General features: G+C 39.6%; 1 protein-coding gene across 10 annotated transcripts in view; it reads right to left on the reverse strand.

The window, feature by feature from the left end:
• Window positions 1-13437: 13437 nt before the first annotated feature.
• CEP170 (centrosomal protein 170) overlaps window positions 13438-18920 on the reverse strand; it is a 126071-nt gene continuing 120588 nt past the window's right edge. For 8 of the 10 annotated variants that reach the window (XM_053909390.1, XM_053909386.1, XM_053909388.1 and 5 more), the window contains 3 exons: window positions 18185-18278; window positions 17419-17470; window positions 13438-15802 (listed from right to left, as the gene is read on the reverse strand). In XM_053909390.1, the coding sequence (XP_053765365.1) occupies window positions 15513-15802; window positions 17419-17470; window positions 18185-18278 (436 nt within the window). In that variant the 3' untranslated portion in view covers window positions 13438-15512. The remainder of the gene's footprint in view (window positions 15803-17418; window positions 17471-18184; window positions 18279-18920) is intronic. The other 2 variants (XM_053909387.1, XM_053909385.1) reach the window with 2 other exon arrangements.

Below are 18920 nucleotides of genomic sequence, written 5' to 3' on the forward strand. Positions count from 1 at the left end.
GCAAACAGCCTTGGAAAAGAGTGTCTCCTGGGGAAAAGGGCAGGTTTTCTCACAGCTTTGGAAGATAGAGATGAGCAACATTATTTGTTGTTAAGACAATAAAACGTTTATATAGTTGGCATTCGTCACAAACATGGAAAGCCATGACAGCAGGCCCCAAGGGTCCATCAGGCATACTCCTGGGGGTCTCAAGGGTGCCCTCTATGGTTTTCACATTTCCACAGGTAGATGACAGGTGAGGAGGTGAGGCATACTTGATGCAGCTAACGGTCTGGTCACAAGGAATTCTCACTCATCTTTGAGTCCTCAAAACTGTGACAGTGTCTGGTTCTCAGAAGACCTTCATTAAATGTTCTGTTCCTTCTCTCCCTCCTTCAAAACAATCTCTTCCCTCATAATGTCTTTCCTTTCATCAAACCCATTTTGTACTCTCTCCCCTTCAGTTTCTTTTCTCCACCTTCAATTTCTTTAATGAAAAACATAGTTTTTCACTCTCCGATTATTTTTAGGGCTTAAAATAATTTTGGAAGAGGTAATACTTAAGCCTAAATTTACATTAATAAATTAAATATCGATAAGATACATTTCCAAAAACTCACTTTTACATAAAAGATCACTGAGAAAAAAAGGTGGGGAGGGGATTTCAAGAGAGAATGTGATATAAGAGACCTATCCTATTGGAAAGCTCACAGTATATTTGACAACAAATTTCCTAACTTTATATCCATCTCAGAGTACGTTTTAAAATTTAACTGACATGGGACACCTGGTGGGCTCAGTTGGTTAAGCATCCAACTTTTGATTTTGGCTCAGGTCATGATCTCACAGTTCATGGATTGAGCCCTGTGTTGGGGTCCATGCTGTCAGTGTGGAGCCTGCTTGGGATTCTCTCTCTGCCCCTCCCCCTGCTCATGCTCTCTCTCAAAATAAATAAACATTTAAAAATATATATAATAAAATAAATTTCAACTAGCACATTAAAAAATTCTGAGTCAGTAGTTGTCAGGGAAATGCAAGTGAAAACCACATGAGCTCTTCTAAAAAAAAACAAAGCTCCACAATGATATATGTCTCCCCAGCTAGTAGAATGTCTCAAGCTGAGAAGACTGATAAAACCAAGAGTTGGAAGGATGTGGAGCAACTGAACTCTCATACATTGCTAGTGGGAATGCAAAATAGTACAGCCACTTTAGGAAGCAGAATGACCACATCTTGTGAAATTAAACATACACTTTCCAGGTAACCCACCAATCCAACTCTTAGCTTTCTCCCAAGAGAAATGAAATATATCCATGTAAATATTTGAACATGAAGGTTCATATCAGCATTATTCAAAACCAAGACAGGTAAAAACTATAACCAAAAACAAAGATGTCTGCTTTCACCACTTCTACTCAACATAGTATTAGAAGTTCTAGCCAGAGAAATTAGGCAAGTAAAAGAAATAAAATGCATTCAAATTGTAAAAGAAGAAATAAATTTATCTCTGGTCATAGATGATATGATATGTAGAAAAACCTAAAGATTACACACAAACCTATAGAGCTAATAAATGAATTCAGTAAAGTTTCAGGATACAAAATTAACAGACAATAATCAGTTGCATCTCTATACACTGACAATGAACAACCCAAAAAGAAATTAAGAATACAGTCTCACAATAGCACCTAAAAGAGTAAAATTAGAATAAATATAATCAAAGAAGCAGAAGACTTGTATACCAAAAACTATAAAGCATTGCTGAAAGACATTAAAATACACATAAATAAATAGAAAAACATCCCATGTTCATAAACTGGAAGACTGAATATTTTTAAGGTCACAATGCTACCCAAAATGATCTACATAGTTTTCATAGGATTCAATGCAACCTATCAAAATCTCAATATTGTTTTGTTTTTCAGAAACATTAAAGGCTGTCCGAACGTTCATATGGAATTTCAAGTGTGCTTGCTTCAGCAGCACATACACATATGGAATTTCAAGGGATCCTGAAGAGTTAAGATATTCTTAACAAAGAAAAAAGAGGACTCACACTTGCTGATTTCAAAACTCACTCTAAAGCTATAGTAATACTGGGGCGCCTGGGTGGCTCAGTCGGTTGAGCGTCCGACTTCAGCTCAGGTCACGATCTCGCGGTCCGTGAGTTCGAGCCCCGCGTCAGGCTCTGGGCTGATGGCTCAGAGCCTGGAGCCTGCTTCCGATTCTGTGTCTCCCTCTCTCTCTGCCCCTCCCCCGTTCATGCTCTGTCTTTCTCTGTCTCAAAAATAAATAAATGTTAAAAAAAAATAATTAAAAAAAAATAAAGCTATAGTAATACAAACAATGTGGCACTTAAATAAGGATACATATAAACCAATGGAATAGAGTCTAGTAATAAACCCAAATATATGGTCAACTGTTTTTTGACAAAGGTGTGAAGACTATTCAAAGGGGGAAGGGCAGTCTTTTCAACAAATGGTGCTGGGGAAACTGGATATCCACGTGCAGAAGAATGAAGTTGGACTTTTTTTTTTTTTTTTTTGCAAACCTTCTTTATATCACATAAAAAAAAAAAAATTAACCCAGAATGGATTAAAGACTTAAATATAAGACCTGAAACTGTAAAACTCCTAGAAGAAAACAGGAGAAAATCTTCATGACATTAGATTTGTCATGATTCTTGGATGTGACACCTAAGCACAGGCAACCAAAGAAAAATGGATAAATTGGACTTTGTCAAAATTAGAAACTTTTGTGCATCAAAGGACACCATCAAGGGAGTGGAAAGACACCCCAAAGAATGGGAAAAAATATTTGCAAATCATATATATTAAGGGTTTAATATTCAGAAAGAATTCTTACAAAAAGATAAACTACCTACTCAAAAAATGGGCAAAAGACTTGAACAGACATTTGTCCAAAGAAGACATGCAAATGGCCAATAAGCACGTGAAAAGATGCTCAAGAACACTAGCTTTTAGGGAAATGCAAATCAAATCACAACCACAAACTTCACACCCATTATAATGCTATTATAAAAAAAAGTTAAAAAGTTAAAAAAAAACCCAAAACAGAAAATAAAAATTGTTGGTGAAGCTGTAGAGGAAGTAGAGTCCCTAAGAGTGTTGGTGGGAATGTAAAATAGTGCATCCCCTGTGGAAACCAGTTTGGCAGTTCCTCAGAAAGTTAAACATAGAATTATCATATGATCCGGCAACTCCATTTCAACTTCCATAGAATTGAAAGCAGGGGCTTGAACAGATCCTTGTACACAAAGGTTCACAGCAGCATTATTCATAATAGTCAAGGAGTGCATATAATCCAAATGTCAATGAACAGATGAACAGGTTAATAAAATATGATGGATACAAGCAATGGAATAGTATTCAGCCTTTAAAGAATGAGAATCTGAGACATGATACCACATGGGTGAACACAGAGCACATTATGCTACATGAAATAAATCAGTCACAAAAGGTCAAATATTGTGTAATTCTATTTATTTGTGATACCTAGACTAGTTACATTCATAGAGACAGGCTCAGGGGAAGAGAGAATGGAGAATTAGCATCTTATGGGTAAAGAGTTTCTTTTGGGGGATGATGAAAAAGTTCTGTAGATGGACAGTGGTGGTGGTTGCTCAACATTGTGAGTGTACTTAATGTCACTGAATTGTAGATTTTAAAATAGTTAAAATGGTAAATTTTATGTTATGCATATAGACAATTAAGCAAAAACTACCTACAACCCAAATGTTTATCAGCTTGTGAATGGATAAACAAATTGTGCCTATCCATTCTTTGGAATACTATTCAGCAATGAAAGTAGAAGATATTACTTACTCAGACACTAGCTCAAAAACATTCTGACTAAATGAAAAAGGTGACACACAAAAGACTCAAGCAGTGAGATTCCATTCATGTGAACTTCTAGAAAAGGCAAAGGTAAAGAGACAGAAGGAAGGTCAGCGGTAACCCTTGGCAGGGGGCTGGAAAAGAGAATTAATGGTGGAGTCATGGTGAAACTTGATAGAGGGATGAAACTCATCTATATCTTAACTGCCATAGAGGTCTGTCTCTGCATACACATACCAAACATCATCAAACACTTAAAATTAGTGGATTTTTCAATGCAAACATACCTCAGTAAAGCTATTTTAAAGGTATAATCCTTAAATTGTGCTAGCAATGGCAGAAGTTTAATGGTCAGGCAGATCACTTGTGTCATAATGACTTTAGAAACGTATATCCAATTCTTCCATGGTGCATCTTCTAGAACAAGGGTTATTCAATAACATGGGTTATTCAGCAATGGTTGGCTGACTCTTTAGCCCTTTTCCCAATTATTCTAGATACTTGTGATACACTAATGAACAAAAGAGTATATGTATCAGTTAGGATAGATAAACTATTCCAAAATCTCAGTAGCTTCCACCACAAAGGTTCATTGATGACTCAAGCCACCTGGCCATTGCCAGTTAGCTGTTCTGCCACTTACTGCCTTCCCTCTGGGCCCCAGCCTATGGGAACAGCCATTATCTGCAACACTGGAAAAACAACTGTCGTATTGTTTTTTGGATGTTATCCAGCAATGAAAAAGCACAACATGTTATAAATTCAGAAAAGTAAAAAGGATGAACTCAAAAGTATTATTACTAAGTGAAAAGTCAAATTCAAAAGACATCATGGAAGAATAACAAACACCATAGACCACATGCTGGCTCTAAAACTTCTGCAAAGAAGTGGCAATATCTCTGTTCACATGTCATCAATCAGAGCAAGTCATATAGCAATGTTGGATGTCAATGGAGTGGTATAATCCTCTCCCAGGGGGGCATGAGAGAATATATTTGAATAATAATTCAATTTATGTTATCTACTATCATATTATATAATAATAGTAAAACAGAAGGAAGTAGGGTTATAGAGAAAAAATAGAACAGAGTAAGGGGGTCAGACGCAATGGTATGGAGCAGAAGATAGCATTGAAGAGCTCCCAGGGCAGCCCTCGGTAGGAAGCAAAGAGGTGGTAGAGGGGATGGAGTTGGCCAAACAGAATCTGGGAAAGAGCACTCCCAGCAGAGGCAGCATCTAGAGTAAATGTCCTGTATCCGGAATGTGCCTGGAAGTCTGGAGGTATAGTAAGGAAGCCAGTGTGACTAGAGTAGAACAGGAGAGCACAATCAGAGGGCAGGTGACCAAGGCAATAGGGTGGGAGCAAACAGGACTTTGTAGTCTCTGCAAGGACTTTAGATTTTATTCTGGTGAAACAAGGAGCCAATGCAGGGTTTCAAGGAGAGAAATAGTTGATCTGAGTTACGACCTATGTCCTACCTTAAAAAGATCACTGTGGCTGTTATCCTGGGAACAAAGGCAGGAAGCAGGGAGACCAGTAAGGGGGTCACTGCAAGAATCCATGCAGGTGATGATAGTGACTCAGGCCAGCAGGACAGCTGTGGAGGGGGTGAGACGTGGTCAGATTTTGGATATTTTTCAAGTCAGGTCAGGAGGATTTTGTGGGTGTGAGAGAAAGAGGAGGGCAAGGATGCCTCCAAGGATTTTGCTTGTTTGTTTGTTTGCCTGGGCAACTGGAAGAATGGAGTCACTGTGATTGAGATGAGAAAGGCTCTAGGTTTAGCAGGTCCCGTCTAAAATGAGAGATCAGGTGTTTAATGTAAAACATGTTAAATCTGAAAAGTCTGTGGGCATATAGGCAGATTTCCACACTACTCTGGGTGAAACAGGTCTCACTTTTCCATTGTCTGGTGTCTTGGAAAACCCACTGGAGCCAGAGCCAACAAAAACAGATGGAGATGCTGGCCTTACCACCTGGAAGCTCTTTGACCTTGGGAAGGTCACTAGTACGCTCGCCCCTCCTAATCTATGCACGGAACAATAAAACATGCTCATGGGGATATTATGAGCCTTCAATGACATATGTTTATGGCTGGGCTCCATAGACTCAAAGATGGGATAGAAAATGGCCTCACTGTTGCAGCTGCTGTGATCCACTGTGGTGGTCTCATCAAAGGGTCCAGTTGGCTGCTTTGGGATTAAACACAGCATATACATTATACCACAGTCTCAAGATCCCAGGTGTCTGAAACCACAATTTGGAAACACTAAAGCTACTGACTGTTTTTCTTCCTTTGATATGCTGATTTTTTATTCTAACCTACTCCATTCTGGGATTCATCCCTGTAGAATTCCTTGAGCAATGTAAGATCTTTTGGTGACTCTTAAAATCAGAAGTTACATAAAGCCCCATGACCATGCCTGCAAGCTATCCCACATCAGCTGGCTTCTGGGGCGGGGTCCCAGACCCTCAGAACCAGGCAACACTGAGACTCTGCTCCTGCTGAGCTCCCTGCTCTGTGCCCTGGAGAGCAGCAGAGCACAGATGGGGGCCAGCCCTAGTGTGGCCTGGAGGAGTGGGAAGACACTTGGAGACAGGCCTGGAAGCGAGGAACAACATTCTACGTCACCATGCGGCCTGGGCCAGCTGCTCATCTTCATGAGGGTGAGGTTGAGGAAAATGACATGAAACATGGTGTGCATTCGTGTCTGCCACATGGTGGGTATCCAACAAAGTAGAGTTTCCCTTCTCCCTGGTGCTGCCTCCCCCTTTAGTTCAGGCACATGGCCTACCAGGTGCTGTCTCTGTCTTTGAGGTCATAGGAGTACACTGTGGGAACAGCATCCCATCCCCTTCCAGGTGTCAACCTAACATGCCCCACAGCATTTTATTTCTCTCAAAAAAAATTATGATTTGGTCATCCATGGACAATTTGGATTCTTTGTTTTAACTATTACACAGGTTATATCTCCATTCCATATATTCCCTTAGTGAAACGAGGCCCCTCAATTTCCTTTTTTAAGCATAAAATACTTCCTCCAATTATTTTGTTTGAGAACTGCCTCACTCAAGCCTCCGAGGGGTTCTCTTCGTCCCACTAATCTGGGGTTTGGTGGCCTTGCTCAGGCTCCGTGTACTTTGGAAGATGCGCCTTGGAAAGTGTTCTTCCTTGGTCTTTCTGAGGAGCCAACAGTTGTGACAAGTAGATATGTGCACACATACCCAGGGTGTTGACATTTCGGGTAGGATGTCTTAGCTACTTGTAAGATAGCCTTAATTATAAATTCTTCATTAGGATCTTGGAGTCTAGGAGAACAAAATATTTTCAGGTATTTTGTTTTTTTCTCCAAAGCCAACGAGGGTGAATCTTCACTACTCAGAGAATCTAAAGTTGAATACTGAGGTAAATAATGCAATTTAAGCAATACATTGCCCTATGGAAGTCATGTCATTATTATCCATGTAACACTCTTATAAAATATGAAGGAGAAAAATGTTTTCCTATTTGCTTATTACTTTAAGACTGAAATAATCCTAGTGGCCTCTGGCGAACAGCATCTTCTCCAAATGTCTAGATCAGCACACTTCTGAGGGATTCTGGAATGGATTTACTGCTTTCTCTGAAAACCAGGGCATGACCTACTTGATACAACATTGTTTTGATTGAAGTGCACAGGATGAAAAATAAAAAATTTCCAATGCTAAAAGCCAGCAACCTTGAGGTACAATTTTGTTCCCGGAGTGTTAGGATGGAAACAACACATGGATTTGTCCGGTATTGTCTCTTGTGTGGTTGAAAAGAGTAGATAAGTGGGTTTTTATTTCTCCCAACCCAGGAGAAATAAACACTGCCATTTTCGCAGCGACCACCTGTTTGGGACAAAACGTGTGCCCAGCCTCATATCTAATTTGTCCTTCTCTTACTCCAGCCACTGCTATAGCAACCAGCTTCGAATAGATGTAACCTGGCAACACTTCCTGTCTGCTGGCTCCACCCCATGGAACACCTGCAGGGGCCAGCCCAGTGCTTACACAGGCATCGTCTGAATGTACACAGGACTCAATGTCCCAAGAGGCAACACTTGAACAATGGGAGGTGGGCACTGGTGAATAAAGACTCCTTGTACCCTTTGAGTGCTTGGTTGCATATATTAAGACACATATATTAAGTAGCCCATCATGAATTATCAAGGGACTCTTGGAGAAGTCCCTGGTGCACTGCCCCCTGGATCTAGCTGGGACCACAGCTAGGTCACTGACCAAAGAACAGTTGTATTAAAAAAGCAAAAAGAAAAAAAACAACTCTCTGAAGAAAGAAATTCTGAAATCTTATTTCACTAGGTATTCAGACCTTTATTGCATATAAATTTTCCCAAGTAGAAGGCAGGACTAAGAGAGGCCTGGGGTTGGATGTAAGCCACTAGGCTACAATTTCATAAGCCAATGAATGAGCTTAGTGGACTTTGCTCTTTTCGGTAATGCTAGATCAGTTTCTGAAAGGAAGTTTTGTGCCAATTTAGTTCTTTTTATATTTTGTCTCCTTCAAATGTGTGACGAGTAGATCTGACGACTTCCTCTCCTTGTTAGACATGCCAGAAATTCAGTATCAATTTTAATCTTTTAATTGATCGACGTTCTGTAAGCACAAGTCAAATAAGAGTGGAAAAGGAAATATATTTCAAAACATTTTTTAACGTTTTTTTTTTTAAACTTGACACAATTCAGGCATACAGAAAAGCATAGGAAATAACAAGTTCTATGGGATACTATCAAAATGAGGTAGTTACTAACACTTTATCTTATTTGCTTTAAACCCACCATTGCCTTGAACAAAAAAGCTATTTTTTTCAATTTTATCTTTTAAAATTTACATCCAAATTAGTTAGCATATAGTGAAACAATGATTTCAGGAGTAGATTCCTTAATGCCCCTTACCCATTTGGCCCATCCCCCCTCCTGCAACCCTCATTTTTTTCTCCATATTTATGAGTCTCTTCTGTTTTGTCCCCCTCCTTGTTTTTATATTATTCTTGTTTCCCTTCCCTTACATTCATCTGTTTTGTCTCTTAAAGTCCTCATATGAGTGAAGTCATATGATTTTTGTCTTTCTCTGACTAATTTCACTTAGCATAATACCCTCCAGTTCCATCCACGTAGTTGCAAATGGCAAGATATCATTCATTTTGATTGCCAAGTAATACTCCATTGTATATATATACCACATCTTCTTTATCCATTCACCCATCGATGGACATTTGGCTGTTGTTGATAGTGCTGCTATAAACATTGGGGTGCACGTGTCCCTTCCAAACAGCACACCTGTATCCCGTGGATAAATGCCAAGTAGTGCAACTGCTGGGTCGTAGGGTAGTTCTATTTTTAGTTTTTTGAGGAACCTCCATACTGTTTTCCAGAGTGGCTGCACCAGCTTGCACTGCCACCAACAATGCACAAGAGATCCTCTTTCTCCGTATCCTCACCAACATCTGTTGTTGCTTGAGTTGTTAATGTTAAGCCATTCCAACAGGTGTAAGGGGGTATCTCATTTTTAATAAAAAAAAAAAATATCACAGCCTCCCTAAAAACTCACCCACTGTCCACCCCCTTCTTCTCTCCATTCTCAGGGATAACTCAATTCAAATATTTGTGTGTGTCTGGGCGCCTGTGTGGCTCAGTTGGTTAAGCGTCCGACTTCGGCTCAGGTCATGATCTCACAGTCCGTGAGTTCGAGCCCCGCGTCGGGCTCTGTGCTGACAGCTCAGAGCCTGGAGCCTGCTTCAGATTCTGTGTCTCCCTCCCTTTCTTCCCCTCCCCTGCTCATGCTCTGTCTGTCTCAAAAATAAATAAAAACACTAAGAAATAATTTAAAAAATTTATATGTGTCATTCCCATATATGCTTTTGTACTTCTGCATGGATATGAACCATGAACAACAAGTAGCCCCCTGCATCCTAGCTCTTGCTGCTGTTGAGAAGTCTAGCTGTAGTTCTTGGTGAAAAATAAGTCTCTTCTCTTTGATTAGTTTTTAAGATTTTGTCTTGGACTTTGGTGTTCCATGGTGTAACCAGGTATTTCAGAACAATGTATCAGGGTTGAGACTTACTGTGATTTATAAATCTGAGGATCCGTGTCTAAGCTCATTTCTGGAAAAAGACTGTCTATTCTCTTCTGAAACAATGCCTCTTTGCCATGGCGGGTCTCCCTCTCCTCGATGTGGCTCATGTGCACATCTTCACTCTGACTGCCAAGCAAGCACACCCTTGAGGCTCATGTCCTTTCTCTGCTCCAAGCAAAACCCAAGGCCCTTGGTCACCAAGAACCAGCGACTAGCACAAGACACAGAATCACTTCTGTATTTCGGTTTTCTTTTTAATCCTGGCCCCTGGGAAAGTTTGAATTATACTATTAAAATTAATGCTAAAATTATTAAAAATTAAAATTATGCTATTAAAACCATGTTTGTTATATTTTATCCAGTGTTTTGAGGTGTTAAGAGGGAGAGAGACTTTATGTCTGGTTGATATTGCTGGAATTAACAAGGCCAGGACAACACATCCTAAAATGTATCCTCCTGCAGATTCCTCTCTCTCTTGTGATACATTGATGACTCTACCAGCGTCTTAATAAAACGCAATAGCTTGAAGCTCAGAAGTTAAGTTTAGGAGTACCTTGGGACAGTATTTACTGATTTACTGCATATAGCTTGTGAATACAAAATGCTGGCCTTTCAAGTCAAGGCATCTATCACTCACCTTCTGAAGATTTTCAAAAAGGACCTTCCTTGGAGCCTGTAGTAATCTTAAGACAGTGCCTCTAAGTGATAAGGAGGTTTGATCCCAGAAATTGCTAAGTGATTGGTTGGGGCTGGGTTGGGAGGAGGAGGGGACAAAAGGGCCTCTGATAGGCGGAAGTTTCTCTCCAGCTCACAACCTCCTGAGCAGCTTTGTGAGTCTGATGGCTTTGTCTCAGGACTGATGCCAGGCTAGGAAACCAGCTTCAGTGCGAAGCGGCCCAGAAAGTTCCAGGTGCAGAACTTTTCCAACATCCTGGCTGTACTCCAGTGCTAATCACAGTGCCTAGGATAAGTAGATGTTCAGCAAGTACTTCCTGAATGCATCAGCAATCTAGTACATTTCCAGAGGACTCAAGTGCTCGGACTGGAGAGGCACAGGGAAGGGGAAGACAAGGGCAAGCTCCAGGCAGGTTTACAATTTGCGATTGTTAAAGTTACTGTCTCTTCCATCCTGAACTTCGCCCTCCTCCCTCCACACTTCCCCGTGTCTGTGGACATCGGAAATGGGAATGGGCATGGATAAGGGGGATTCGAGTTGAGGACCGGGTTTGTTTGGGTTTAGGATGTTACATGGTTCTTAGTCTCTTCTTAGCATAGTTAAGCGATTCCTACCTGTCCTGGTGTAGGAATGGTCTTCAGAAACCCTCCTACCTGCACTGGTGCCATCTTCACCCACAGGGCACCACACGATGGTGCAGACGCAGTATGAACGTGCTCAACAATGACCCACAAAGGCAACATGTGGGGGTGGAAAGAAACAGGTGGGCCATGTGAGGAGCTGGGCATTGGTCTCTGGAACTTCTTCCCGGCGTCTTGATGTATCATACTATAGGTGGAGGAAGGTCATCACAGGGAATGCATCCCCAAAATGCAGGACAAAAATACGGTAGAGGTTTCTTTTTTCGGGTTTGGTGATGCTGTGATACTGTGGAAACTTGCAACGAGCTGTCATTTCTTGTCTCACTCTAAATAAATCTTCACTTCAGTGCCAAATGTTGTACTTACAATTTTCTATTCCTCAGTAGTACAGGCTGAAGAATGGCTTCCTCAGTAGCACAGGCTCGGGGCACACAGCATGGCTTGGCTGCAGAACTGCCCCTCCCTACATGTGCAGACTAGAGGCTGGAGGCAGGAGGGCTGGGGGACAGGATGCAGGGAGGCTGGAGGAAGGGAGGTGGGAGGCAGGGAGGCAAAGAGGCTGGAGGTGAGAGGCAGGGAGGCTGGAGGAACGGAGTTGAAATCGCTCGCCGTAAGCCAAAACTACAGTAACTTTAGTTGCAGGATTTCTAACACCACTGAGACTCTACCCTCTTGTGTCTTCATGACAGAGAACAAAGAGGACCGGAGCAGTCAGTCAGACCCAGGGTCACATCTTAACTCCCACACTTACTTTCTTGCAGCACGGCCAGCACCTGGTGTCCTGCAGGGATGTTGTTCCTCCTTCAGATGAGAGACAGTCCTAGCAGACCACTTACTTCCTAAAGAGTGAGGGGTTCTGCAGCACATGTGTATTTCTAGAGAGGAGCCTATAGAAAACACCTTTTAGGAGACAGGCATGTAAACAATTCACCGGGAGGAAGACGCAGGATGTAATCTTTCCATCTGACATGATCAATGTACTTAATTTTTAGTTTCTATTTTCTGTCACCCTATTCTAGAACAGAAGGCCTGTGAGGGTATATTTAAGGTAAGTGTTAGGCACTCAGTACCTATTTGTTGAACAGATCTGTGATTTGGGCTCTAGCAGAGAAGAAGAGGTTATGACAACATGGTGAAAGGAAGGTTTTCTAGAACAAGGAATCTGAGAAGGTGTTCTGGAGGAAAAGAGGAAGGGGAACCATTTCACAGTCACAGACCACATGGACTGGCAGGGACGTGGAGAATGACCATGATGCTCTCGTTCTGCAGATCAAAAGGAGAGAAACACATTTTAGCTAATGAGGGATGGGTCTGGATCCCATGCTTCTAAGTCTAGTTTCCTTTCAAAAGTTAGGGTCTGGTCAGGCAGAGATATGGCAAGCAAACTCGAGGACAGATGAAGGAGGCAAATGGCACAGATACTTGAACGTACAGGGTCTATTCAGGAAGTAAAGATTAGTTTGGTGATTTGGAAGGAAGAAACACGCATATACAGTGGGGGAAGGGAAGAGAAAAATGCAAGTATGTGGCACAGCCCTGTACTGTGGCCCAGTCAAGTCAGGGAAGCTTCATGAAGAAGAAGACAGAGGATATGGGACAGCAGGAAGGAAGAAGAAAGGGAAGCTACATGTACAGAGCAGTGAAGGAGCTTGACTGTCAGGAGCTAGTGGGAGAGTCTGTATCAGGTGCACACAGACACGAAAGAAAAGGACCAGATCGTGCAAAGCCTCCAAAGGTCAAGCTGAGAAACAATGTTGAACGGTAAGAGGGAGACAGTTAAGATTCTTGGGTGTGGACGGTACGAGGAAAGAAAATGAATCCAAATGGATAGTTCTCAAATTTAGGATGTCCAAGATATCTGAAATTTCTTCTTCGTTCCCCAAATAGATCACTGTCATAGAACCTTCTGATGACTGATTCTAGGCCAGTTAAAAATAAAGGCCTTGTGTGTGCACATTACATTAGGAGTATTAAGCTAAGAGAATCAGATTTACAGAGATCAGCCAAGAAAAATTTTTCTTCCTTAGTCAAAATACTATGAAGCCTCACAATTATCACATGTTAACTAGAACTGAAGGATTTTTTGTTTCGCTAAGCCTTGGAAAATAGTTACTTGATAAACTGATGAAGTATTAGCAATTCAGATGGTAGAATAAAATGTACAATCATTGTGTAAAGTTCCAGAAACACTTTATTTAAAAATGGAGTTGTAAATGCATAACAAAATAACATAAGTAATAAATGTAACAAAAATAAATAAGGAGGATAATGTATTCATACAAAATAAAAATAACATAGTAAAAGGCCAAATGTTTATAAGTGAACAAAACCGTGTAAACACTTAAAAGGATAACGTAAGTAGAGTAGATGCTAATATTTTCCTTGACAACTCCTTACCTTCCACTTCCACGGGGGTATAATCAGTACCCAAACATTAAATAAAAGAGGGAACAATGGTGTGATTATTGTGTTCGACTTTTTCTTCAAATGGATATTGACCCTGTTTTAATGTTTCACTTATTCCTTCAAAGCATTTGTTATCATTCCATTCATGTTCTTTAAAACCTTCTCTTCAGTCTTCCTTTATCAGACAGAATGGAGAAGTTAGCTTTACAAGGAGAATAGTTCATTTACCGTGTTTTTTAATTTAAAGAAAAATATGAGATTCATTATACAACAGACTTCTGTTTTTACATCTCTACAAAAGGCTTTTTTTTTTTTTCTTTTTTTTGCATCTTTATTAACTGGCCTAACAGTACAGGAGTTTTTAAATCTTGTAAGGTTTTTGAAGTGCATGGACTTAGTTTGTTTCTTGAAACAAATGTAGTACAGGATTATTGCTGAAATATTAAAGACCATTTTGTACAAGGTGCAAAAGCTGCAGTTTTAACCTTTATAGACTGATGGGGTCAAGGGGAAAATCCAAGTCTGCTAGTAATATTTAAATGAATTCATAAGATTCACCCAAATTATAGTGTTCTGGAAACACAAAGGTAATTACTTTCTTTTAAAACTTAACCAAATGTAAACTTACTGGAAAGAGAAAAGACAAGTTTACAGAAGGTATCTGTCACAGGCTTCCTGTTCAGTAGCACAGGCCCGAGCCTTCATCGTTGCTGTCCTGCAGGGTCCTTACAAATGTATAAGACGGACAGGATTTACTACTGGGTCCTACAGGGAAACACACAGAAGCAATTCATTGCTTGGGAGTGAAACTATCAGCTAATCTTATGACTACTGGCTCTCCAAGTCTCCTAATGAAGAAAATTTTAACTTCATGATCATTTCAAGGGAATTTTTTTTCGACTGTCACATATAAACTTGGTAACACAGGACCAATATACGTGTTCTCAGATTAAAAAATATACTCCACCTAAGCAGTCCAGTTTAATCTTTCTAGTTATCATTTGCCCTAAAATGAGACAAAATCTTACTTCCGTTAAAAAAAAAAATCGAAAAAAAAAGTGCCAGATTAAGCTTTTTGAAAGTGGAGTAAAACACTGAGGGGTTAAAACAAATACAGTATTATCAATCTCCTATGTACAAAAAACACAGTTAGTCCTTATTGATATATAGCTATGTCCACCTAGCACTCCCGGCAAATCTTAGTGCAAACATAATAGTTCATCTCCGTAAACCCCAAGACAATTTACGTAGCAACAAGGTTATATAAATCACATAGATGCTGGAAAATTTCAGAACACAAGAAGGACTATTTTGAAAGGTCAGTTTGACTGTGGAGAGTAACAGGTCATTGTATCCAATGGTAATGAATACTAATATAAATCCTATTATTAAGAAGCAAATATAAGTGTTTAACAAATCTGTACAGATGAAGAAGAAGTCCATTTCAGGGAGCAGCTTGGCACAGAAGACATGGGGGTCAGAAATGTTGGGTATTTAATTTGCTTGTAGGTCACAGCATGGCTTAAAGAAAAAAAACAAAGATCTATGAAGGGAAAGGATGCAATTACAGAATTCAATTTGAAAATCATAAAACCACAAAAGGCAACACTGCCACAATCTGCTTTTGCCTACGTGTGCATCAAGTGGTTCGCTAATGGTCTGCAAGGATTAATAGGATGCCACGTCACAGGTAAAAAATAAATAAATAAAATTAAGAAGACAGAGATAACAAGATTGTAGCTGACCAAGCTGTCTTGTTTTGTGTAAGTCAACACTACGCTGCTGCCAATATTCCTAGTCAATCCACAGGTAATTATTTTTAACAACCGAGAGAAAGTCATTCATGTACTGTAACGTCTTCCTCTTCCCCATCAGGGTTGAACCTATTGAAATGTATACTGAAATCAGCCTCAGACTCAGCATTCTCAAATTCGGCCGACACAGGGATAGCGGCAGGGTGGAGTACCCTAGCTTCTGGTTGGCAAAGTGTCGGTGTCTGACCCGGGCTGCCGTGGTCATTCACAGGACTTGACTTCTGCTTTGGTGGAGACGGCAAGATAGCACTGGGGAATCCCATGTTGTTCAAAGCCTCCAGAGTTCCATCTGGGTCAATCATAGCATTGATTGCTGAAGGGGAAAAAAAAAAGGAACACAGGGAAAAAAAAGAGAATTGCAGATGCAGTTAAATTTGGACGTGAACACTGCTCATGACTTGGATAATACTTCAACTACTGATGGTTGTATGATCTTAAAATTTGCCTGATCCTCTTGACACTGTATTTTAAACCCATTTGTGGTAACTCTGGGGCTGATCTACATTGGAGATTATACCGACCTGATTGCTTTCTCTGGTGCCCTGAACAGGCTCACACATGGGCCTTCTGGAGTCTGTTGGAAGACTGAGATCTGAAGATGTGGAATTTAAGAAAGATCTTTTTGAAATTTGCTCATCATTGCAAGAGGATAGGGATAATACTGGTTGTGGTTTTAATAAGCACTCCTAGATGTATTACTACTTGGATAACTGGGGATTCATTGCTAAGATGGGGTTCAGAGTAACTGGAAGGTTGGGGAGGCCCGAGAGAACATCCTCACACTTTGAATGCTACCACAAGCATGTTGTCCCTTTTCTTGGGTAAGGATGTGGGGCATCAGCCGTGTGCATTGTGTATGTGCCACTGGGCCTCAGGGACACCCTCAGAACCTCTATACTAATATCCCATGGCGGCACCCGCGAGCCACACAGACCTGGCTACTGCATGGGAGGGGCTTTCATTCCAAAAGATCCTTGAGTTGATGAAGAAAACTCTTAGGGAGTGATTTCCAACTTGGTGTTGGGCAGAGGGCGGAGTTGGCAGAAGGAAGTACCTCTGATGTTAACAATCACTCAGAGGTCCTTTTCAAAGTATACTTCCATTCTACCAGCTAACAGTCGCTGTGTTATTAGCAAGACACTTTTCCCCATGGGAGCAGAACACATAACCCTTCGGGGTGTGGAAGCTGACTGGACGTTAACAATCACTGAGCTACGGCCAACAAATAATGCCTATGGTAATTCAAGCATCAAAGACTGAGTAGAATTAGCAGTTAACTCGGGAAGCTATTTGTTCTATCGCTGCAGATCCTAGCTCAAGACACACACAGGCATTAGTGCCTAAGATGTGCCACATACCCAAACAATGGCCCTGTCAACGTTCAGGAGGCAAACAGAGTCCCTTTCTCTTTCTTCTCTCTCTCCTTTTCCAGCCCCTTTGGCCAAGATGCACTCTTTTCTTGTGGTTCATCCAAACAACTATCACTCATTTTAGAATACAAACTCATTTGGGGTGACATCATAAATGTAACTTAAGAAATGTCAAATCAGATAAATAGTATCAACTGTCAATAAGGATTCTGAGTTGCTCACACACATTTTAATACACTATTTTACATATTTTTTATGTATTAGTATTTATATACAAGTAAAATAGATAATATATAGAATACTATGACTTCATCTACAACAGCTAGCCCACATACCCAAGATTTAACTTTACCTTTTTATTTATACTGGATTTTAAAACTTCCTTTTTATGAGTAATTTGGATACGTAGAACTATATATCCATACATTACTACATTTAACCAAATCACATTATAATATAGTAAGAATATTTTAAGAGATACCACATTCTAAAGTGGCATCTTAGAAGGTACTTGTTTGAAATCATTAGCTCTTCCTACTTAATTCAGTAGTAAATGTACCTTGTAGCTGCTTTTCAACTCTTTTCAGCTCTTGTAAGATAGAAGAAATCTCCTGTAGGGAGAGCAATGACAAAAATTAGCTTACTGTAAGGAAAGCATTTTTATTTGAATAGCAACAAATCTCACACTTCTCTTATTTGGAATATTTAACATCTACATGGCACGACATCTGCAGCAACAAGACAGGAAATGATTATGATATCCCATAAACAAGATGCAAATTTTATAATCTTTAATGTTTAACTAGAATTATTTTTTGAATGAGATAATGGTAAAAGATGAAAAGTTCAAGATAATACTACTGTAATAAGCAAAGACTTTGAAAAACTTGCATTGATCAACCTCACAACTTTGTAAAACTGTGTTAAGGATTTTCTTTGAAAAATGCATGACTAAGACTCTGACAATGAAAATCTGTACAAATTCTTAAGGAGGAGATAAGCAATCTACTGAGTAAGAGGAAATGATTCATGTCAACTTCTATTTAAGTTTGGCCCCTATTTCAAATCGCCTATTTATAATATATAATTGTTACAACAAAAAGAATGTATTAGCGAGAAACACAAAGTTCCTCCTTCGTACTGTCTATAGCTTTGAAGCAATCAACATTTTAAGCCCCTATGACAGACAGCTGAAGGTGTAAAACTTCCCAAATCTGGGTATTTGCATCTATTTAAAACCGTAAATCAACAAGCACTTCAAAAGTAAGCATATCATTCCCTTAAACCTATTAAAATGTTTTAATATTCAAGCAGAATTCCCATACCATGCTTGAGGTTTTCACAATCGGGACTTCACTCTCAGCTCTTAACTTGCTTTCTATTTCATCCCAATTCCGATCCTTATCTTTAAATAATATTCTAGAAATCAAAAAAACATAAACATTTTACTTTTCATGTTTTAAAAATCTGTCATATGTTTAACAGTCAAAGCTACACGAGGATAAAGAAACCACTAAACAAAAACCGCAAATAAACTACTGAGCCAATATTACCAATTAGCTCATTTATGTGAGAAATCTGTATCAAAAAAAGCAAGTGTGTGGTTGTGAATACACACATACATCCTTTCACATTTATCACATTCGTTACTGAAAACCAAATATACAACAAATGTTGATGACACCCCCTCCAAATTGTTTTTATCTAACATTTGTAATTAACCATAAAATGACCACTTATTAAATTAGCACAACTTGGTTCAGAAAGAATGTGTGCAGTATAAACCTAAGATGAAATTAAGATGAACACAGACTGAATTAGGTATGAAGAATTTCCAACTGATTAAAGTGTGAACATTATTTTAAAGGCTGAAAATTGGAGTACTTACTGTGCTTTTCTTTAAAAATCTTAATTCAGGTTAGATTTGTATATGATTAACCAATTAGAGTAAGACACTATCCTTCTGATAAAAACAACTGCCACACAGATAATTATCCTTACATTAGGAACTAAATATCTTAACTCAATATCTTAACTTATTAAATATCTTAACTTATTAAA

This window comes from Panthera pardus, unplaced genomic scaffold (assembly GCF_024362965.1).
Source record: "Panthera pardus isolate Hobbes unplaced genomic scaffold, ASM2436296v1 HiC_scaffold_21, whole genome shotgun sequence".
NCBI classification, from domain to species: Eukaryota; Metazoa; Chordata; class Mammalia; order Carnivora; family Felidae; genus Panthera; species Panthera pardus.